The sequence below is a fragment of the Bombus vosnesenskii genome, unplaced genomic scaffold (genome assembly GCF_011952255.1).
Source record: "Bombus vosnesenskii isolate JDL3184/JDL3185 unplaced genomic scaffold, Bvos_JDL3184-5_v1.1 scf7180000013298, whole genome shotgun sequence".
Taxonomy (NCBI): domain Eukaryota; kingdom Metazoa; phylum Arthropoda; class Insecta; order Hymenoptera; family Apidae; genus Bombus; species Bombus vosnesenskii.
The window spans coordinates 240,768-260,072 of NW_022882948.1; the positions used below are offsets into that span (position 1 = coordinate 240,768).

The 19,305-nt window shown below is 27.0% G+C and overlaps 6 protein-coding genes across 9 annotated transcripts; 2 read left to right on the plus strand and 4 right to left on the minus strand.

Moving 5' to 3' along the window:
* Positions 1–539: 539 nt before the first annotated feature.
* Positions 540–1,906, plus strand: LOC117233737 (cyclin-dependent kinase 2-interacting protein-like). Of its 2 annotated transcripts, none has more exons than XM_033494298.1 (5): positions 540–737; positions 848–980; positions 1,075–1,298; positions 1,378–1,486; positions 1,572–1,906. In XM_033494298.1, the coding sequence occupies exons 2-5, from the start codon at positions 914–916 to the stop codon at positions 1,766–1,768; spliced, it is 597 nt and encodes a 198-aa protein (XP_033350189.1). In that variant the 5' UTR covers positions 540–737; positions 848–913; the 3' UTR covers positions 1,769–1,906. The 2 variants fall into 2 exon arrangements, with proteins under 2 accessions (XP_033350189.1, XP_033350188.1); XM_033494297.1 differs by having other exon boundaries at positions 841–980; positions 1,572–1,896.
* A 342-nt stretch (positions 1,907–2,248) lies between these two features.
* On the minus strand, positions 2,249–7,663 carry LOC117233731. 2 transcript variants are annotated; one of them, XM_033494289.1, is made up of 4 exons: positions 5,614–7,663; positions 5,428–5,526; positions 5,199–5,361; positions 2,249–5,124 (listed from the first exon to the last, which is right to left on the minus strand). In XM_033494289.1, exons 1-4 carry the CDS (start codon positions 7,482–7,484, stop codon positions 3,217–3,219), a joined length of 4,041 nt encoding a protein of 1,346 aa, XP_033350180.1. In that variant the 5' UTR covers positions 7,485–7,663; the 3' UTR covers positions 2,249–3,216. The 2 variants fall into 2 exon arrangements, with proteins under 2 accessions (XP_033350180.1, XP_033350179.1); XM_033494288.1 differs by having other exon boundaries at positions 5,428–7,663.
* LOC117233734 (ras-related GTP-binding protein D) lies at positions 7,205–10,442 on the plus strand. Of its 2 annotated transcripts, none has more exons than XM_033494294.1 (7): positions 7,205–7,284; positions 8,714–8,862; positions 8,957–9,363; positions 9,434–9,570; positions 9,642–9,784; positions 9,865–10,013; positions 10,112–10,442. In XM_033494294.1, the coding sequence occupies exons 2-7, from the start codon at positions 8,807–8,809 to the stop codon at positions 10,333–10,335; spliced, it is 1,116 nt and encodes a 371-aa protein (XP_033350185.1). In that variant the 5' UTR covers positions 7,205–7,284; positions 8,714–8,806; the 3' UTR covers positions 10,336–10,442. The 2 variants fall into 2 exon arrangements, with proteins under 2 accessions (XP_033350185.1, XP_033350183.1); XM_033494292.1 differs by lacking the exon at positions 7,205–7,284 and adding an exon at positions 7,758–8,279.
* A 59-nt stretch (positions 10,443–10,501) lies between these two features.
* LOC117233738 lies at positions 10,502–11,262 on the minus strand. The gene is made up of 2 exons (XM_033494299.1): positions 11,086–11,262; positions 10,502–10,941 (listed from the first exon to the last, which is right to left on the minus strand). Exons 1-2 carry the CDS (start codon positions 11,208–11,210, stop codon positions 10,761–10,763), a joined length of 306 nt encoding a protein of 101 aa, XP_033350190.1. The 5' UTR covers positions 11,211–11,262; the 3' UTR covers positions 10,502–10,760.
* Positions 11,263–11,338: 76 nt separating this feature from the next.
* On the minus strand, positions 11,339–16,153 carry LOC117233732 (gamma-tubulin complex component 5). Its single transcript, XM_033494290.1, has 15 exons — positions 15,938–16,153; positions 15,741–15,860; positions 15,214–15,642; positions 14,859–15,118; positions 14,611–14,782; positions 14,309–14,519; positions 13,930–14,230; positions 13,672–13,868; positions 13,292–13,598; positions 12,999–13,218; positions 12,646–12,934; positions 12,376–12,576; positions 12,192–12,274; positions 11,954–12,113; positions 11,339–11,747 (listed from the first exon to the last, which is right to left on the minus strand). Exons 2-15 carry the CDS (start codon positions 15,810–15,812, stop codon positions 11,695–11,697), a joined length of 2,955 nt encoding a protein of 984 aa, XP_033350181.1. The 5' UTR covers positions 15,813–15,860; positions 15,938–16,153; the 3' UTR covers positions 11,339–11,694.
* A 312-nt stretch (positions 16,154–16,465) lies between these two features.
* Positions 16,466–19,188, minus strand: LOC117233733 (protein disulfide-isomerase A6 homolog). Its single transcript, XM_033494291.1, has 6 exons — positions 19,011–19,188; positions 18,615–18,808; positions 18,308–18,532; positions 18,006–18,212; positions 17,583–17,908; positions 16,466–17,497 (listed from the first exon to the last, which is right to left on the minus strand). Exons 1-6 carry the CDS (start codon positions 19,024–19,026, stop codon positions 17,179–17,181), a joined length of 1,287 nt encoding a protein of 428 aa, XP_033350182.1. The 5' UTR covers positions 19,027–19,188; the 3' UTR covers positions 16,466–17,178.
* Positions 19,189–19,305: the final 117 nt, after the last annotated feature.

Sequence of the window (19,305 nt, forward strand, 5' to 3'; positions counted from 1 at the left end):
TGAGATTAAATCTTGGTGGAATTTAAACTGATATTGGTCTTTTTCCTTTACATTGAAATATAAAAATTACGATTGAATCATAATATTTGTAGTATGTTAAAAAGCAACTACAATTGTAGTAAACGTGCACGTAATCAAAGATTGTATTAGGCTTCAAATCTCACTACAATAGGCACAAATAATAATAACATTGCGATATAAAGGTATTTTTGTGTTGATAAAAGATTACACAAACTGTTTTAAATTTGATTTTACCGCATAATTGAGCGTATGCTATATCGCGCGCGCCATCTGTATCCTTTAGTTCTACATTTTTTAAATTCAAGGCGAATTATTTATAATTTTTGTAACAGATTTAGGGGCAAATATGATTAATGACTTTATGTAATATTTCATAAAATTAATAAGTTTGTATTATATCTAAAGTGTTATTAAAATGCTTTAATTTTTACTTATTACATACTTACGTTTTTTGTAAATGGTCCGTTAGGAATTCAACGGAAACGTTATTGCCATTGGATATTTCCCTTTTAAAATATTCTATTTTATAATAATAACCAATGAGATAATGTTTGAAATTCTTACACATTAAGTTTTGCCAATAAAGAGTGTGTGATTTTTATGTTTTACATTTGACGAGTATTCATACAATTTGAGAAATGATCATATATACTTACATATGTAAATAAGTACATACAGTACAGACATTCTCTGCTGTTGCATGAGATTTTATACCTGTAAGAATTACGTATTTTAAATTAATCAATGAATGAATAAATTTATTATTATATTATAATTTTAATTACATATAAATACATATAAATATATTTTTCATTTAAGTATATAGTTATTAAGCATTCCACATTTTTCGACTTCTTGTATTAATGTATATTTGCATAAAAGTTCAATTGTAATGGATTGTACCAAGAAAGAGTGTCACATACAAATAATGAGTAAAGGACAATTCTCCCCAGTTAATAGTAAGCAGTTCAATATTTTTAATATATTAATTTTTAAGCAATGCATATAATGCACATAGAGTACAAAACATGTTTTATTGAATGTATATTACAGAACTTACGCATACAAAATCAACACAAGGAAGAAATTTAACAGGTTCTGCTCGCCATATACGAGATTTAATTGCAGATATTCATAAAAATATACAAATTTGGAATACACTTCATTTAGAAGGAGTAACATTACTAAATAACATAACTCAAGCGAAACAAGATGAATCTTATTCTGAAATTTTGCAAGAACAATGTGATAAATTGGAAATTATTTGTGATGGATTGGTAATGCGCTTTCTACATGATTATTTTTTATTTAATATTATTGTCATAAAGATAATTTTATTATAATATTACTTTCTAGGACGATATTGTAAAAAATTTTGCTCAAATTGAACAACAGATGAAATTAACAGCTTCTTTAGAAACTAGCAAGGACAAGTTATTTACAACATGGCCTAGTTCAAAATTTGGTAAAAATGCACAATTATATTTTATCTATAAAAATTAGTATATTTTTATAATTAATCTATCTTATAAGATTATGATTAATTTTAGGACAAGTTGCAAAATCAATATTTAGTTTATATTCTAATGAAGCAAAAGTGAAGCGTGCAATTTTGGAAGATACAGCGCATTATTATACAGAATCTTGGAAAATGTTGTTCCTTGCTAGTTGGGTGCATCAACCATTATTGCCAGAAAATCTAACAACAGTCTTAGAATCAATGTTAATAGAGAGTGGACATAGGTAATTAATTATTGGTGATATAAATTTTGGTAAGTATTTTTCTATTTCAAAAACAATTCAATGTTTACAATAATTATTTTTTGTATTATATCATAAGTTACAACTATTGAAATAAAACAAAGATTAACAGAATGATCATTTATTTGTGGCTTTCCAAATACCATTTGTATAATTTCACAAAACGAAATATATCAAATTGAAATATATAGTCCAAATCTAAAGTGAATTATGAAATTCTGTTTACAATTGGTACCTGAGATCGCAAAGAATTAATATGAATATAGATAAATATAAATATACTAGAAATTTGCTTGAAAATGCAGATTCTAGAATATGTATCTATAGATACAAGGAATTAAATCTGCAAAATTAATGCATTTTATGATGAATTATATTCTGATTAGTATTTTTAATGTTAGTGCCATTAATTTTTAATTATATCAATAACTTCTTATATATGTATAATACATTATTTACAGATAAATAGAAAATTAATAATTTTCACTGTACATAAATGCTATAACAATGTGGATGGAATTATTTTTTTGATGTTTAAAGTATTTTCAATGATTTAGTATTTCATACAAAAGCTGTAAATAATTCACGTTAATTCATTACTACTTATAATCTGTAATATTTTTGTTGTCGTTACAATGAAATTATTGATATAATATAAATACACTTTTTATTTTACTCATCAGTTTATCAATACAGGTATTATCCTATTAAATATTTAATAATAGATATAGAAAGTTAAAATTAAATCGTAAAATAATTTGTGCATAAACATTTTTGTTTTGTGTTTATAATAATGTTATAACTAAAAAGAAATTACAATATATGTCTGTCAGACTGTACAACCAACAACTATGAGAAATTATATGTACACAAAATTTTTATATTTGTTTCACGTTGTTTAATATATAACCTTGGTAATTTTAATTTCTTATCTTCTTTCTTATCTGAATTATCTTCTTTCAAAAAAGTAAACTTAAACTGAAAGTATTAGTTGCACTATGTGTATGATTATAAAGACCGTTTACTAAAAATAAAATGTATCTATATGTTGTAGTAAAAATTTGTAGAAGACAATACAACAAAGTAAAATTTCTTTGTATAACATTAATGCATTTTTTAACATTGTCAATACAACATGACACTATCTTTTTCCATGTGAAATATACATTATACACAATAAATATAACAGAAACAGTCTTATTTACATACACATATTAGAATACAAGACATTATATTACTTTACTATTGATACTCTTCATTCAAATATGGAAGTTATAATATATCGATTGTGATACTGTCAGAAATTCTATAAAAAAATATCTACACAATTGTGTAATCATACATATACATTTCAATTATACGTTTGATATTATTATACACTATACATATTACTTCAATTTGTTTAGGAACATCTTGCATGTAATCATTCAAGAATCAGCTTCTGGTATTTCTATTAAATTCTTCACTTAATGCTTCAAAATCAAGATCAGTATCTAAATTTGAATTATTTGATATCAAATTGTTCTCTAAAATATTATCTGGCATAATATTTTTTAATCGTTCAGATACAAGCTCATCAACTAAATTTGACTGATCTACTAGATGCAGTTGCTCTACTAATTTTTCATCAATTAGTAAGTTTTTATCTATTACTCCACTTGTATTTAGAATGTCTAAATGTGCTATGTGATCGTACTGAGCTATTTTTGATATATCTAAATTTTCTGAACTTTCAAATATACCAGTATCACAATTACTAGAAATTATTGGTACTGTATCTTGAAGTATAGGTAGGTTATCTGAAATCTTACAACTGGAAGTAGCAGGCATTATTTTGCAAGAATTTGTATCTAATGGTGCAGATTGTGTTTTAACACAATTTGTATCCGGTACAGTTATAGGAATTATTTTAGAAACTAGTTTTTGGAATCCTTTAATAAAGTTCTGAGATCCACTCTCCATGCTATTCAAACCATTTTGTATTTTCTCAAAGTTCTGAGCATCTTGTTTTACATAAGTTTCCATAGATCCATTTCCTAATTTGACAAAGCCCTGTTCTGTTGGTTCTAATTTTATGAAAGCCTGTTCCATATGTCCTATTTTAGATTGGTCATAATTATCTTCAACGTTACAAAAGTTTGACGATCCTAAACTGTTCCCTAATTTAGTAAAATTTTCTTTATGAGAATCCGTTTTTTGATAACTTGAAATTTTTGGCGAAGTGATATCCACTTTTTGGAATCCAGGATTATCTGAAATTTGATTCTGAATCTCTGGATTTGATATTAAAAGTTTCGATACATTGCTAGATTTGTTACTTTCTGCATTATTCACAGGACTAGGATTTCTTCGCATTAATGTTAAAGCTGATAACACTTCTGGGCAAGTAGGATTTGTCACAGAGTCACCTCTTCTTTCACTTAAAAAGTCTGAGACACTGAGATCTGAACTTTCAGAAAATCCGCTAGACATTCGTTCTTCCATATTTTCTTTACCATCTTCAGAATTATCTGTTTTCTGACGTTTAAGGGGTGGCTCTTCATTCTCATAGGTAGTACAAATAGAAGTATCAACCTTTTTTAGAGCTTCATTATTAATCTTATATAAACCTGGATTGAGACCTAAAGCATCACAAAGTGATTCTTCACTGATATCAATCAAATCTTTGTTTGTTTCTTCATCATTATTTATAGTAGTCAACATTGTTTTAGTTTTTTCTCGTATTTTATCCATTAATTGTTTTAATTCGCCCAAAAAGTTCCTTACATTATTTTCGGACTTTAGTACTAATAAATCAAATAATGATTGTGCGTTAAGTACCGGTTTTGCAGCTATTTTTATTATTTCAAGATCTTCACATACAGAAATTGCTTCGCGTAACTTTATTTGACGTCTTTCTGACTTAGCCTCTGGTGTAACATAAGCCCAAGGACCTCGCTTTTTTCCTTTTCGTTTTAAAGGATCTTGACCCCCATTTTGTTTTAATTCAGGTTCAGGCGTTGGTGGAGGTAGTTGTTCAGGACTTCCATGGTCAGGATGCATCTCAAAATGTCTCGCCATACGAGTACGCCCTAAATATATTTTATTACATGTAGGACATCTAAAATGATCTGATATTTTTCTTTTTGGTACTTCTAGCCCTGTTAATAATTCTTTAGGTGATTCTTCTTCCTCAAGTTTATCATTATTGGTGTTATAATCGCTATAACCACCATCTGAATCATCTAAATCAGGTTGTAGAAAATCTGAATGGTGCAAATGTTTATAATCTCGAACCATATGTCTAGGAGGTCGAGAAAGTCTGCCAGATCGTGTTCTAGCTACAACTTTCTTTCTTTCATCCTAAAGAAATATTATATTTAATATGTTAGAATCATAAAACAATTCCAAAATACAGCAAATTAAGTAAAACAAACCTTCAATTCTTCCTGTTCTTCATCAGGAATTGGTGGTGGTTTAGATGGAAGTAAGGAAGGTCTGATAGCACTTTTTTTTGGTCTACCTCTTTTTCCACCACGATTTTTTAATATATTTCCTGGATTTCTAATTTGTAAATCCAGTTCTTCAGGAAATACAACCCTATACATACATTTAGTTAATTTAGATATAAAATTTCATAATATCTAAATAACTTCATATATTTACCTATATACTACTCTTTCATTTGATGTAGCTGCTTCTTGACTACGTTGTTGCAGAACATGTGCAATTTGTTTTAATTGTGTTGGTGTTAAGCGTTGTATACTGGAATAAATATTATTGTTATTAAATGAAAGAACTTGATAAGTATATTGCATTGTATGTATTATTATTCTAATATTATTTGTATACCTATGAAACGTTTGACCTTGCTGAACTATTTGTATGGGGTTTTCACTAGAACCTAATGGCTTAGATGTATCTGTAGATTCATTTACTATTGTTGTAGATTTAACAGTACCTTTAGCTTTTTTATTAACTTTAAGATTTGCGCCATTTACTACAAGATTAAGTTTTTGTTTGGTAGCTTCACTTTGAACTGATTTAGCAGATTCAAATGTACTACTTTGTTGTGTTATAGGTGTTTTTTGTGAATTATTTTGTGAATTGTTTGAAATACTGGCAACGTTTTGAGTTGCAATAGTAACATTTTGCTTAGTTGTGTTGTTAAATGCAATTTTTGCTTGAGGTTTTAAAATTGATATTGGTGTTGAAGAAATTTGGGTTGATTTTAAAATAGATGCAGAATTTGTTGTTACTGTTTTTAAATCTTGAGCTTTAACAATCGATGCTGTCCGAAGCAAAACTGGTGTATCAGAATTAGGTGCAGTTTTTGATGTTCCAATTGTTCCCGTAGTTTTCTTACCAATTGCAGCTCTTGTTTTAAGTAACTGAGGGGGGATTTGAACTGATTTTAAAAATTGTGCTGGAATAGCTGTAGTCACGCTGGTATTATTAAGAATATGATTAGTTTTTGGAAGCACAGTCGATGCACCTTTTAGCACTGGAGTTAAAAGTTGTTGAACATTTCCCCTTTGTAGAGATTGTGATGTTTTTACAATTGGAGACAAACGTATTTGTGGAGTAACAATATTTTGTGTTGCTCCAGATGTGGTGTTTACAGTGGTATTTGAAATATGTGGTGTACCAATAGATTGGTTCTGTATTTCACAAGCACTAGTTAACAGCTGAGTATTTAATAATTGTGCAGATATACCACTAGTATTTAACAATTGAGCTGTTATAGGTGTAGCTTTTATTATCTGTGGTGACAAATTGTTTAATATTGTAGCCTTTGAAAGTAATACAGAATTAGCATTTGAATTAGTATTAAGTGAATGTACTGCATTAATGGAATTAACAGTTGTGTTACTTAATTTGTTTGAATTCTGAAGTAATCTAATGTTCTTAGCTGGTTTCAATATAGTTTGTGCAGGTTTTATGATAAATTGTGAAGATGGTAAAATCACTGGTAGTTTCTGTAAGATTTGCGCTTGGGTATTGGGTATTGTATTATGTTGATTTTGTGCTATATTTTCTTCAATAGTATATTGCAAATTGTTTTCATGAATATTTTTTACATGTGTAACATCTGCTTTTATTCCATGTATTTTAGGCTGCTCTAGAACTATTGTCTGTGTACCCGAACTTTGTTGAATTATATTATTCTGATGTTCAATTATTTGTTGAGCTTCATTATTTTGACTACTTAAACTTATTTCTTCTAATGATATATTGTTTTCGACTATTTGATCTTGAAGTTGTTCCGTGTGGGAAACTTTTTGCATATGCCATTCTTGGAAATCAATGCACTCTGTTTTAATCAATTCAGTATCATTGGACTTTTGTACTTCCTCAGGTTGATAATTTAACTGATCGATTGTTATAGATTCCTGAGAAGATAATGAATTTTGGTCCTGTACATTAATGTTATCTTTTCCAGAAACATTCTCTGGTATGTTTGAAGTGGTGTTATCTTGTTCCTGTTGATATATAACCTCTTCATTCGAGTTTACCTCGAAGGTTAGTCCTAAGGCTACCGCTTGTTCTGGAGTCAAGTGTATAGTTTGAGAATCATTGTCGTCGTTTTGTAAAAACGCGACAAACTCATTATCATGATCGTCATCATCAACAACTTGCTGGAACGCTTGTTGAAGAAGATCGGAAGCACCAGTAGAAGATGCATCGTTTGTAAACACAGTGGAATTCGAAATTTCTGCCATATCCAAAATTTTCTAGCTCCTTAGCTTATAAAAGATAATTATGCAATAGTAACAATTACTTTCATATTGAAGAATAATATTTTACGTGATTCTTTCTTTGGAAATTCTCTTTATAATTTGCATTTATTCCATTTAGCTGTACACGTTTTTCGCACAAACAGAAACATATTAGGTGTATGAAGTTTGTCACAGATATAGCAAAGAAAATGGCGACAGCATCAGTAGTGTATAGTTGCATAGTTGGTAATTCGTATTTATGTCTATTTTCATTGCATCGTTTATTCGATATTGATATTGTACGATAGTTACACAGCTACACAAAATACTTTGTTCTGTATATGATGAAATTGTAAATCTTATTGTAATACATTTTTGTATGTACTGTTATAAAAATATATTTAGCACGGAAATAAAATTGTGATAAAGTTAAAAGAAATAACACGTTAAAGTATCTATGAATGTTATTCGAATGTATTGTATGAACTTCATGCACAATTCTTTGTTTCGAGGGTTTAAATATGTAATTGAAAATGAATATTTATTTTTTTGTGTCTATTTGGTCATATTTTAATCCAACTTGCATTGATATTGCATCAAACTGTTGTGTATGATTTATTACAGTTTCACGTAATTGTATATATGTATACAATTTGTATTGATATTAAATTACAATTAATGCATACATAGTGTCATAAATGTGTAGTTGCGCGATAACATTGTAAATTTTGTGAATCCAAAGTCTATTCTAACATAAAAGGAATATCAAATAAATAAAAGATACAAAGTACGAATATGGTAAGTGTCACCAATGATACAATTTGCTATGTTGATAATTTATATCATTTGTAAATAAATTATTCGGAAGAATTTAATACTGTATTTTATATACATATTGATACTTACTTAATAATGATATTGTTAATTGTGAAATAATTAAATATTTGTGACAAGCATTCCAATACTTAAATAAACACTCTTGTTTCAAATTATCAGATTTTGTCTTTTATTTTATTCTTAAATTTTATCTTTATTAAAATATTTGGAAATCAAATGTATTTTAAGTAATTAAATGTTATTTTACATATATATGTAAAATAGAACAAAATAAAAAATATTAGTTTATAATAAACCATTTTTTAAATAGCTTCAAATACGTATCATTTATGACAATATGTACATATTAATACTAAGATAATATTTACGTATTAATAATAACATTGTTATCGTAGGATGATGATGATCAGTATCAAGCTGGTTATGATGTAGGATCCTTTCCTAAAGATTTTGGATATGCTCCATTTGATGGGGAAACAGAAGGATCTATGGATCCTTTAGCAGGAGAACAAAAACCTAGAATATTATTAATGGGTCTGCGCAGGTATCCAAGTGTTTAACATATTTTTATTTTACTATTATTAATCATGTTATTGATAATATTTTTATTGATTATATGAAATTAATATTAATTTTAGGAGTGGAAAGTCATCAATACAAAAAGTAGTTTTTCATAAAATGTCACCAAATGAAACATTGTTTTTGGAAAGCACAAATAAAATTATTAAAGATGATATAAGCAACTCTAGTTTTGTTCAATTTCAAATTTGGGACTTTCCAGGACAAATTGACTTCTTTGATCCTACTTTTGATAGCGATATGATATTTGGTGGTTGTGGAGCACTAGTTTTTGTTATCGATGCTCAAGATGATTATATGGAAGCGCTTAATAAACTTCATTTGACAGTTACAAAAGCATACAAGGTTAATCAAGCGATAAAATTTGAAGTGTTTATACATAAAGTTGATGGTTTATCTGATGATTGTAAAATGGAAACACAAAGAGATATACACACTAGAGCAAATGATGATCTTGCAGATTCTGGTAAATAACACAAATAATTAAGAAGCTTTTTTATTAACAGCACTTAGAAATAATTATGTATACATTTCAGGATGTGACCAAATACATCTGAGTTTCCATTTAACATCCATATATGATCACAGTATATTTGAAGCATTTAGTAAAGTTGTACAAAAATTGATACCACAATTACCAACTTTAGAAAATCTACTTAATATACTCATATCAGTAAGAAAAAATATGAATATATAAATTTTTGTCACATAGTTGTACAAAATAAATTGTAATTTGTTTTTCAGAATTCTGCAATTGAAAAAGCATTTTTATTTGATGTAGTATCTAAAATTTATATCGCAACTGATAGTTCTCCTGTAGACATGCAAAGTTATGAACTTTGTTGTGATATGATTGATGTTGTTATTGATGTCTCTTGCATATATGGGTATGTTTTACAAAAATTTCTACATAAAAGCTTTTATCTATCTACATAATAGAAATAATTACATCGCATATTTACTTTAGTTTGAGGGAGGATTTAGAGGCTGCAGCATTTGATAATCAAAGTTCTAGCTTAATCAAGTTAAATAATGGAACAATTTTATATTTACGTGAAGTTAATAAATTCTTGGCTTTAGTCTGTATTTTGCGTGAAGACAATTTTGACAGACAAGGTAAAATAATGCTTCAGTAAATTTACTAAGAAATGGATAATAATAATTAGTAATTATTGAGCATATTATATTTAAAATCCTCTCTTTTCAATTTGTAGGTGTAATTGATTATAACTTTCTTTGCTTTCGTAAAGCTATACAACAGGTCTTTGAATTACGTAATAAAGCTTTAACTACTACAAATGTTAACAATCATTCAACACCACCTATTAATTTGAATGAAACTACAAATGCACCTACAGTATCGCAAAGTGGAACAATGGGACAAAATGGTACTGTTGTAATGGCACAAAGCTTTGGGCAGAGCAGAATTTTTCTTTAAATGTTTGAGCAGAGAGAATTTTTCACTTTTATTTTACATACTGGCAATAATATATCTCAATCATGTTATTCATAACTTAATTTTATAAATATTTACTTAATGTGAAAGATGTATTTATTTTATTGTTTCTTATCAATTTTTTTAATGATATTAAATTCAGGAAGTTACATAAATGTATATATAATTGTGTATTAAAATAAATTATTATCATCTATTAAAATAGTAATTCATATATTTTTATTAACTAATTATTATTATAAAAACTTACATTACTTTTTAATTGCTTATCATGAAATGACATAGAAGTATTAATTCTCAATAAACATCTATTTAAAATCTTATATTTATCAATATATTTTTTATAGTTTATACTTAAGCAACCTTGATTATAATTTATTTTTATCATAGTAATCTATTATTATTAATCAATAATTTGTTTCTAATTTATTGCCATTGATAAAATCTTCCATTTCACGATGTAAGGTATATGGAGATAAATTGACTGTAACAATACTTTCTTCTAATTGATACCAACGTATATATGAGAATGTTTGTTCGTATTCATTTAGAATAATATGATTTGGTAAAGAATTTTCAGAATTTACACTGAAAAATACAAGTTTTAAATTCTTAAACATTTTTAATAATATTTTTAAACCCTTCATCGTAACTTGATGGCATTTAAAAACAACCTTTTTCTTTATATACAAATGTAACAAATAATATTTCTTCAAATATCAAATTTCTTACCTGCTATTATACCAGTCTACTTTGTGTATAATCTTTGGAATTGGTATAGGCAAACCTGATGGTGGTAAATATTGATAAGCTATTTCAATTAGCAAACTGCGACTCAGATTACTAAATGGACACATAGTAACATTGTTCTTTATATAAATATCTTTTGTATTAATTTGATATTGTAACATTAATTCATCTGAAAGGAATTTAGATATTGGCTAGAATTTTAGGATAGGAGGAACAAATTTATGAAGCAAATAAAAAAATTTAAAATAGATCTTTTATTCTACAATATAAATTGATATACTTTTAATGTACAAATTATGTAACAGAACATATGATATTACAATTTTCATAAATATTTCAATAAAATTACATAAATTGTAATACATATTTTGAAATATTTAAGATTTGTGAAGTATACATATATTTCTTATTAAAAAGAATTTTAATACAATTACTTACAAAGTATTAGTAAGAGCAATGTATTGATAGTATTTTTGTTAATCAAATATTTAGCACAAAATTTAGATTAAAAAGAAGATTTGTAATAATGCAATTTGTTATAATGTTATTTTCTATAGAATTATTATTGGATATAAAAAATTTGAAAATATTTTACTGTTGGGTATATGACATACTGCAATTAAATGCAGAGCTTAAGCCAGTCACTGTGAACAAAGCAATTTAAAAAAAGAAAATATTAAATGATTATCTAAATTAACTAATTACCATGCTAATATATCTTTTAGAGTTATTAGTAGTAACTATTAAAACTACATATTTTATCTTTTAATATTAAAACAATTGTATCAATTTTGGGAATATCAGTTTGAAATGAATTATATAATAATTGTTAATAGATTTTCAGACTTACAATAATTTGCATCCTTATTCTGAACTGCATTATGTAGGGCTAAAGCAAGGTACGTGTGATATTTATTATAGCTGCTTTCTAACACATCTAATTCTTCACTGGCAAATGTTAATTTTTTATAATTCCATCGAACTCGGATATGATTACACATTTCAATTAACTGAAATAAATTTGTATATATTATGTAATTGTACGAACTACATTGTATTAAATAACAAAGTTTAATATGTATACATACATTATTTATTGTTGCCATTAAATCTTCGTACTCTGAAGTTAATAAACAATGTTCATGAACTTTTTTTAAATATTCATTATGAACTGTAATTAAAAAGAAAAAGAATTATATATATTAATCCTATATAACTGCGTATGTGTATTACACTTTTATTATACTTATTATTTCATTAATATAATTGTACCTGATATGACTGTGTCCAAACTCTCAGCTTGTGTTAAAGATTTTTCTAACATAAGACTTAAATTTTGTAATACTTGACCTGACAAATAAGTATGTACTGAAGTAATTGCATGTAACAAGCAGAATCGTAAACTTTCAATACGCCTTATATGAAACTGTTCTAATTTATTCCTTTTACACATTGATTTCGAACCTTCTAAATCTATAAAAACTATCTTTATTTATAATATTTTATTAAAAGCAAAAAAAATCTTGTAATATGTTTTCTTACCGCTAAATCTTAAATTATTTAATGTCCATAAAGCCCATTTTAATTTTAACTGAAATCTAAATATTTCATTATATTTGATGAAGGTTTTCTCGTTTAATACAATATTTATAGGCCAGCCAATTGTATAATGCAATGTTATATTATCAACAGCCATTAATACTTGATTTGTATGAGTGCTAGAAACTGTAATAGACCAACGTGAACTTAAATCTGCCCACCATTGAGAAAGGACTTCTTCAAGTATACATGATAGAAAATATGAATTGTTCCACATTTGATTAGTTTCAATCTAAATAAAATAAATATAATGGAAATTTAATAATTTAAAGAATTACTAATGTTATATACTTTACCTCATGAAACAATCTTTGGTAAAATTTGTTCATAATATGACCTGCTTCCATCATATAGACAGATCTCATTAATGTTAAATGTGATTCCAATTTATATTCCTCACACATAATATTTTTGACTAATTTACTGGCACCATTATATCGTGAAATCAAAATTTCTGCTAAAATATTTTCTAATATTTTTCTGAATGGTAATATATAATTTGATTCTCTTTCAAGCCTAAAATATTATACTTCATACTTTAAAAGATACTTATGCAAGAAAATTCATTTGAAGTAGATAATAGAATTACCTTTTGAAAATATTAGTTTCCATTTTGATATTTTGGATCTGGGGAACCTCAGCATCATCAGTATCACTTTTTTTTAACAATTCAGAAGGAAGATATTCTTCTAAAGCTTTTAATAAAAATGGATTATTAAACTCAGATAATTGTTTTATAATGTTTTTTTCCATATCCTCATCATACTCATTCTTAGTAACTTCTTTTTTCTGAGATGAAGATACTTTCTTTTCTTCTTTTTGTTCATCTGTACTATATTTAGAAATTTCTACTTCTAATTTGGCATAAAATTCATCCACCAAAGATCTCTTCAATTCTGAAGGATATATAAAATTAAAAGTAAAGTTATAATAGTAGGAAAGATAGGTAATTAAAATTATATCAATTACCATTTCCTCCAACATTAATCCTCCATATATCTGTAATTCGATCTAGAGATACTAACAATTCAATACTTTGTCCTATATGTTGTATTTTTCTTATCAAGAATTGCATGATTGGATCTCTTAAACATATATTATCCAAAGGTCTCAAAAACAATGTTTCATACTGTGTGCTACTTTCTGAAACTGCATTGCTTGATAGCCTAATATGAATAAATAACTTATCATTTGTAATCATTTTGTCATATATTCAAGTAATTTTACCTTGCAATTATAAATTCTTCCCTCCAATCTTCAAATCGTCCATCACTTAACCATGTATCAATTATATTTAAATAAACAGTAAGGCTAGATAAATATAAACTAGTACAAATATTTGTTCTTTCTATATTGTGTGAGTTTTGTATTTCAAAATACAAAGATGATAGTAATTTAGATGCACACTTCCAATTTGGATGAAATTTCCAATTTGATACTGACCTTTTATGAACTTCATGTAAAATTTGTATACTATATAAATTTTTTTTAAGGATTGATGATAAAGACAGAAACGTTAAATTGCCATCTAAAATCCAATATAAATACAAAATAGTAAATATAACAAAAATATTTATAAATCTATTAAATATAAAAAAGCTTTTACCTTGTTTCATAAGAGATTTTTCTATAGCAATTATTTTCTTTCTAAATTTCATCAAATGTTGTCTCAGAATTGCATTGTAAGTTTCATATGTTAACGGTGGCTTTTTACAAAAATCATCTTCCATGGAATACAATCTAATTCCAAATTGTTCTAAATCATGTATCATCGAAAAATACTTACAAAATGGTAAGAGAATACTATTAAATGCGGCCTGAAATACATTATTACTAATACTCCTAAATAATTAAAACTCATATATATATTAAATATATATTAATGCAGATTGTTTATTATATACTCACAGTAGTTAAACTAGGTATTGATATATCAGGACGAATAAAAAACCCTGTTTCTTCATTTTGTTGAAACACTACCATTTGCATTGGAGCATAGAACATCCATAACAATTCTCTGCATACTAGATATTCGCTAAGAGTTCCAAGTGTATAAAGATCTCTGCCATTTGCTTTATGCCTATATATGTAATATTAATATATTGGAAATATTTTGTATAAAATATGAAAAATATAATTTTCATAAGAATAATCACCAAATTTCACAAAGATGAGCATCAGAAAATCTGCTTTTAACTGGATATTTTCTCCAGTCTAACTCATTCCACCAAGTATTTTGAACATTTGATAATAACCAATTTTTAGATTTAAGTTCTTCATTTAGAGCTAAAGATAAGTTATTTAATTCTTTTTCAACAGATGGTATGCATATTGCTTTATTTGAATCTGAGATGTCTATTGGTACTTCAAAATTTGAACCTATATCCACATTATCTTCTGTATCATTAGACCATTCCTATTAAAAATTAAACATTTGCACGAATTCAAACATTTTATAAGCATTTTTCATTGATTAATCAAATATTACATGTAAAGGTAACTATTACTTACACTGTCTGTGTCACTTTTGTAATCATTGAAAAAGTTTTCTTGGCCTTCTTTTAAATATTCAGCCCAATCAATTTTTTCTGCAACCTCATTTTCATCTTCACCTGTTACATTGAAAGTATATTCTCCGCGTGTTAATGCCAAAGATTCCAAATCAGATTTACAGGTTTCTTTAGCTAATTCCAATAGCAATGTTAATAGATACCACTGCAGATCATACTGTGGATGCTGTTCAAAGTTAAAACTTGACAGAAATGCATCTACAAGTTCCTCAAACTTTTTTGCTACATCATATTTTCCATGGATCGAAAATTTTGTAATTAGAGCTTTAATAGCTTCTTTTGTACTGTTACTATTGACAGATAGATATCGATGATGTTTAATATTTGTCATACAGAATCGTTCACAAATTCGAAATCCTTCTTCATTTTCCTAGGCATAATATAAAAAATAATACACATATATTTATCAAAGCTTATGTCTATAATTCTAATTTATATACATATTTTTAAACATATATTTTCTTTTACCTCAAAAGATGTAATTGCTGTTATTAACTGCTTCATGTCATTGTGAATGTCATTTAATATTTTTGTACCCATTCTTGTTTAAAGAAAAGTAGAAAATTGAGGCAAAAGAATAATTTTGTGCTGAGAATAAAATATGAAGGTAAAAATAAAATAAAGATGAACAGTTATTTTGAAAAGAAAATAATTAAAAATCTAACCCTTTAAAGTGCTCTATGCTTAATTTCGTACATAAACAAAAAGATTATATCTTGAAATTTCATTTATATATAATTTTAGTTCCATAACAATTATATAAAAATACTCATTTCATTAAAACAACATCAATTTTTAATTTCTTCTAAAGCAAAATATACCCCGATTAAATGATATGTGCATGACACTTCCCAAATATTAGACTCCATTTTTAAATTGATACCGAAATTCTTATCCGTAAGTATCTGTAACGTAAATTAAATGAATGCAACAAAGATATGAAATTATTTCCTCTATAAAAATTCATTATCTTATTAGCACTATGAAAATAATTTTAAAATAAGCTTTCAACACAGTATTTCAACTCTTTTATTCAAAAAAAGAAATTAAAATACTGAATTATTTGTAATGTTTAGTATACCTGAGCATTTTTTTGTATTGCATTTTTCTGAAGGAAAGTTCGATAATAAAGTTATTAAATGAAAATTGTAAAATAGTCAAATAATTGAGTAAAATATATGAACAATATACAATTATTATACATTTTTTTAGCATAATTTATTTAATAAAAACGTAAGCTAAAAAAGGATTACGATTAGTTAAGTATAAATGAGACAAAGATTTACATTCACATATACATATAAACATATTTCATATTATGTTTCTGTAATCATGATGGAAGACCTGACATAACCCAGCCAAACAATGAGATCTCAATCAACATAAGGATCGTAATACATTCTGTAAATATAAATTCATTTAACTGCATTTATTTTGGTCCCATATTAGGGAAAACCAAAAACATCTTATGGAATGCATATTAACATTATGTATCATCAGCAACTATTTTAAGTTCACAACATTTCCATAAAAAAGTTTTTGTTTACATATTGAGTACATATTTTATCTTTACTATGATGTTTATCTGACTATCAGTTTAAAAATGTACACATAAATTAAGCATGATTTTGTTAAAGTGCATAGATTAAATTTTGTGAAAGTTCTCAATGGAAGAGTTGTTGACTATGCACTTATAATTTAACATATTAAACTACCTGCGAAATTTACTTCAGTTGAAAGAAAAAGATATTCATGATACTTTGATAATGATGTCATATTATCAATGTACATTAATATGTAGTTATGTCAACTGAGAATAATGTTATATAAAAATAAGTATCGAATTGTTTTACTAATACATGAATATGAAGGTGCATATGTTCCTGAGAAACACTAAGTTCTATAATTACAGTTCGTCTTTCTCATCGAGATCTATATCACTAAGATCGATATCTTCTTCTTGTGGAAGTTCAGCATCTTTGCCATCCCATGGTTTTGTTTCAAGAATTGTAGGTAACTGAGCTCCTTTTAAAGGAGCAGTACCTCCTCGACCGTAACTTAAGTCTCGTAAAAATTCATTTATACCATCATACGAAAAACTACCCTTTAATAAAGAGTATTTCATTTTCTTTATATTTACAGCTGCTAGTGCTGGATATCCGAATCCTCCAATTTCTAATGCCTCTTCAATATGAGGTTGAGCACCAGCTTCAGCCCAAAGCCAGCTGTTAAAACATATTTATATATGTGCATTATATAATTTAAGATATTATTTATTCACCTTATTAGTAAGCAGTAAATAGAACTTACCCCCACATTTTTTGTTTATATTTTTCTCCGAGGTCATTTAAAACTTTTAAATATCCATTTCTACAATCTGATTGACAATCTAAAATATGCGGTAAAACGGATACAACACATAATGGTTTGTCCTCACAGACTTCTCTTAAAGTCTTTTCATTTATAATTTGAACTACTTCTGGTGCTGGAACATTTTCTGCTACTTTTTCTAGTGACCAATTTACTATATCACTACTTGTGCGACCACCATCATATTCTTGCACAGAATCGAAAGATTTCTTCCCAGGTGCAAAATATTTGATAGTAGGATATCCTTTTATTTCATATTGGCTAGCCTGGCAACATTATGATTTGATTATATTTATATTAACTTAAAAATACAAATAAATCATATACTTATAAATAAAAGTTAATTAAAAAATAATTACTTACTTTAACTCTATTTACAGTAGCATCAATGGCTCCCAATTTCACTTTACCTTTAAGTTCTGTTGCTGCAGATGCCCAAATAGGGGCTAAATTTTTACAATGACCACACCATGGTGCATAAAACTCAACTAACCACATATCTTCCGAATTCATTACCATCTTATCAAAGTTATCGTCAGTTAATTCAATTACATCCTTGGAATCTTTGGACTATAATATTAATAAAAGATTTTCAATTATTAATTACCTACTTTTTCCTTATCTTTTATTGTACCTATATTTCATTACATTGACATTACATTTACCTTAGAATCTCCGCCACTCCTTTTACCTCCTAAAGCTCTACGTGCTTTTTGACTAGCCGCATTTAAAGCAGCATCAACAATTCCTGTCGCAGTTCTTGGCCCATTATAATCTTCTGGTTTATTATCTGTACCAAAGATTTTGATTGTTGGAAAACCTTGAATTCCATATCTTGATCCAAGGGATTTATGTTCATCTGCATTTACTGCACCGACTTTTACAATACCCTGTGGAATTTTATATTAAAAGCCTCTGATAGGACTAAGGTATAAAATAAATAATATGTTAGGTATAAAACATAAAAATTACTTTTAAAGCAGTTGCAGCTTTGTCATATTCAGGTGTTAACTGTTGACAATGTCCACACCATGGTGCAAAAAATTCTACAATCCATACATTATCGCTATTTAATACCAAACTATCAAAATTGTTTGGTTTTAGTTCAATAACATCTGAATTGGAGGAGTACAAACAATGTGCTCCAGTAATTAGCAGTAAAATACCTAAACAAAGCAAATATAAAACGATATTGAATTACACATAAATAATATAGAAATAAGTGTTAAAATATTCATAAAATTAGAGTTTTAAAAAATGAATATTCAGTGAATAAAAATACATTATAATGGTAAGATACACTTACCGGTAAGATTTAATAGTAATAAGTCGTGAAATCTACAATATACATTGGTTTGTAAAACTCACCTAAAAAGTCTTGCATTTTGCTTAACAAACTAACGTGAACTGATGTGTTTGTAATTATTTTGAAAAAATCATTCAGTGAAGAAATCTTTCACATAAAAGATTGAAACGAACACAATTTTTTCTTGTAAAATTCAATCCGTCTCTCTGTTTCCCCACTCTTTATAACCAGATACAATTTTTCGTGGATCGTTCTGATTGGTTGCTTGTAATCAACAAGCACTTGCCACAAAGGAAATAATTGTAGAAAGATTGTTATTCTGAAATCATTCGTTTCAATTGGAGTGACCAAAATTGG

Bases quoted from the DNA above. Each gene is read 5' to 3' on its own strand.
- LOC117233737 (XM_033494298.1), top strand. From the start codon at position 914: ATGGATTGTACCAAGAAAGAGTGTCACATACAAATAATGAGTAAAGGA. The intron at 981-1,074 runs GTAAGCAGTTCA...TGTATATTACAG, and splicing joins ACAATTCTCCCCAGTTAATA to AACTTACGCATACAAAATCA. The intron at 1,299-1,377 runs GTAATGCGCTTT...ATTACTTTCTAG, and splicing joins AAATTATTTGTGATGGATTG to GACGATATTGTAAAAAATTT.
- LOC117233731 (XM_033494288.1), bottom strand. From the start codon at position 7,484: ATGGCAGAAATTTCGAATTCCACTGTGTTTACAAACGATGCATCTTCT. The intron at 5,362-5,427 runs GTAAATATATGA...ATGTATGTATAG, and splicing joins AATGAAAGAGTAGTATATAG to GGTTGTATTTCCTGAAGAAC. The intron at 5,125-5,198 runs GTTTGTTTTACT...ATATTTCTTTAG, and splicing joins AAGAACAGGAAGAATTGAAG to GATGAAAGAAAGAAAGTTGT.
- LOC117233734 (XM_033494292.1), top strand. The intron at 9,571-9,641 runs GTAAGAAAAAAT...TTTGTTTTTCAG, and splicing joins TACTTAATATACTCATATCA to AATTCTGCAATTGAAAAAGC. The intron at 10,014-10,111 runs GTAAAATAATGC...TTCAATTTGTAG, and splicing joins AGACAATTTTGACAGACAAG to GTGTAATTGATTATAACTTT.
- LOC117233738 (XM_033494299.1), bottom strand. From the start codon at position 11,210: ATGTGTCCATTTAGTAATCTGAGTCGCAGTTTGCTAATTGAAATAGCT. The intron at 10,942-11,085 runs GTAAGAAATTTG...TGTATTTTTCAG, and splicing joins GTAGACTGGTATAATAGCAG to TGTAAATTCTGAAAATTCTT.
- LOC117233732 (XM_033494290.1), bottom strand. From the start codon at position 15,812: ATGGGTACAAAAATATTAAATGACATTCACAATGACATGAAGCAGTTA. The intron at 14,783-14,858 runs GTGATTATTCTT...TTACATATATAG, and splicing joins GCTCATCTTTGTGAAATTTG to GCATAAAGCAAATGGCAGAG. The intron at 14,520-14,610 runs GTGAGTATATAA...AATGTATTTCAG, and splicing joins CAATACCTAGTTTAACTACT to GCCGCATTTAATAGTATTCT.
- LOC117233733 (XM_033494291.1), bottom strand. The intron at 17,909-18,005 runs GTAAGTAATTAT...TAATGTTGCCAG, and splicing joins CTACTGTAAATAGAGTTAAA to GCTAGCCAATATGAAATAAA. The intron at 17,498-17,582 runs GTAAGTTCTATT...ATGTTTTAACAG, and splicing joins TATAAACAAAAAATGTGGGG to CTGGCTTTGGGCTGAAGCTG.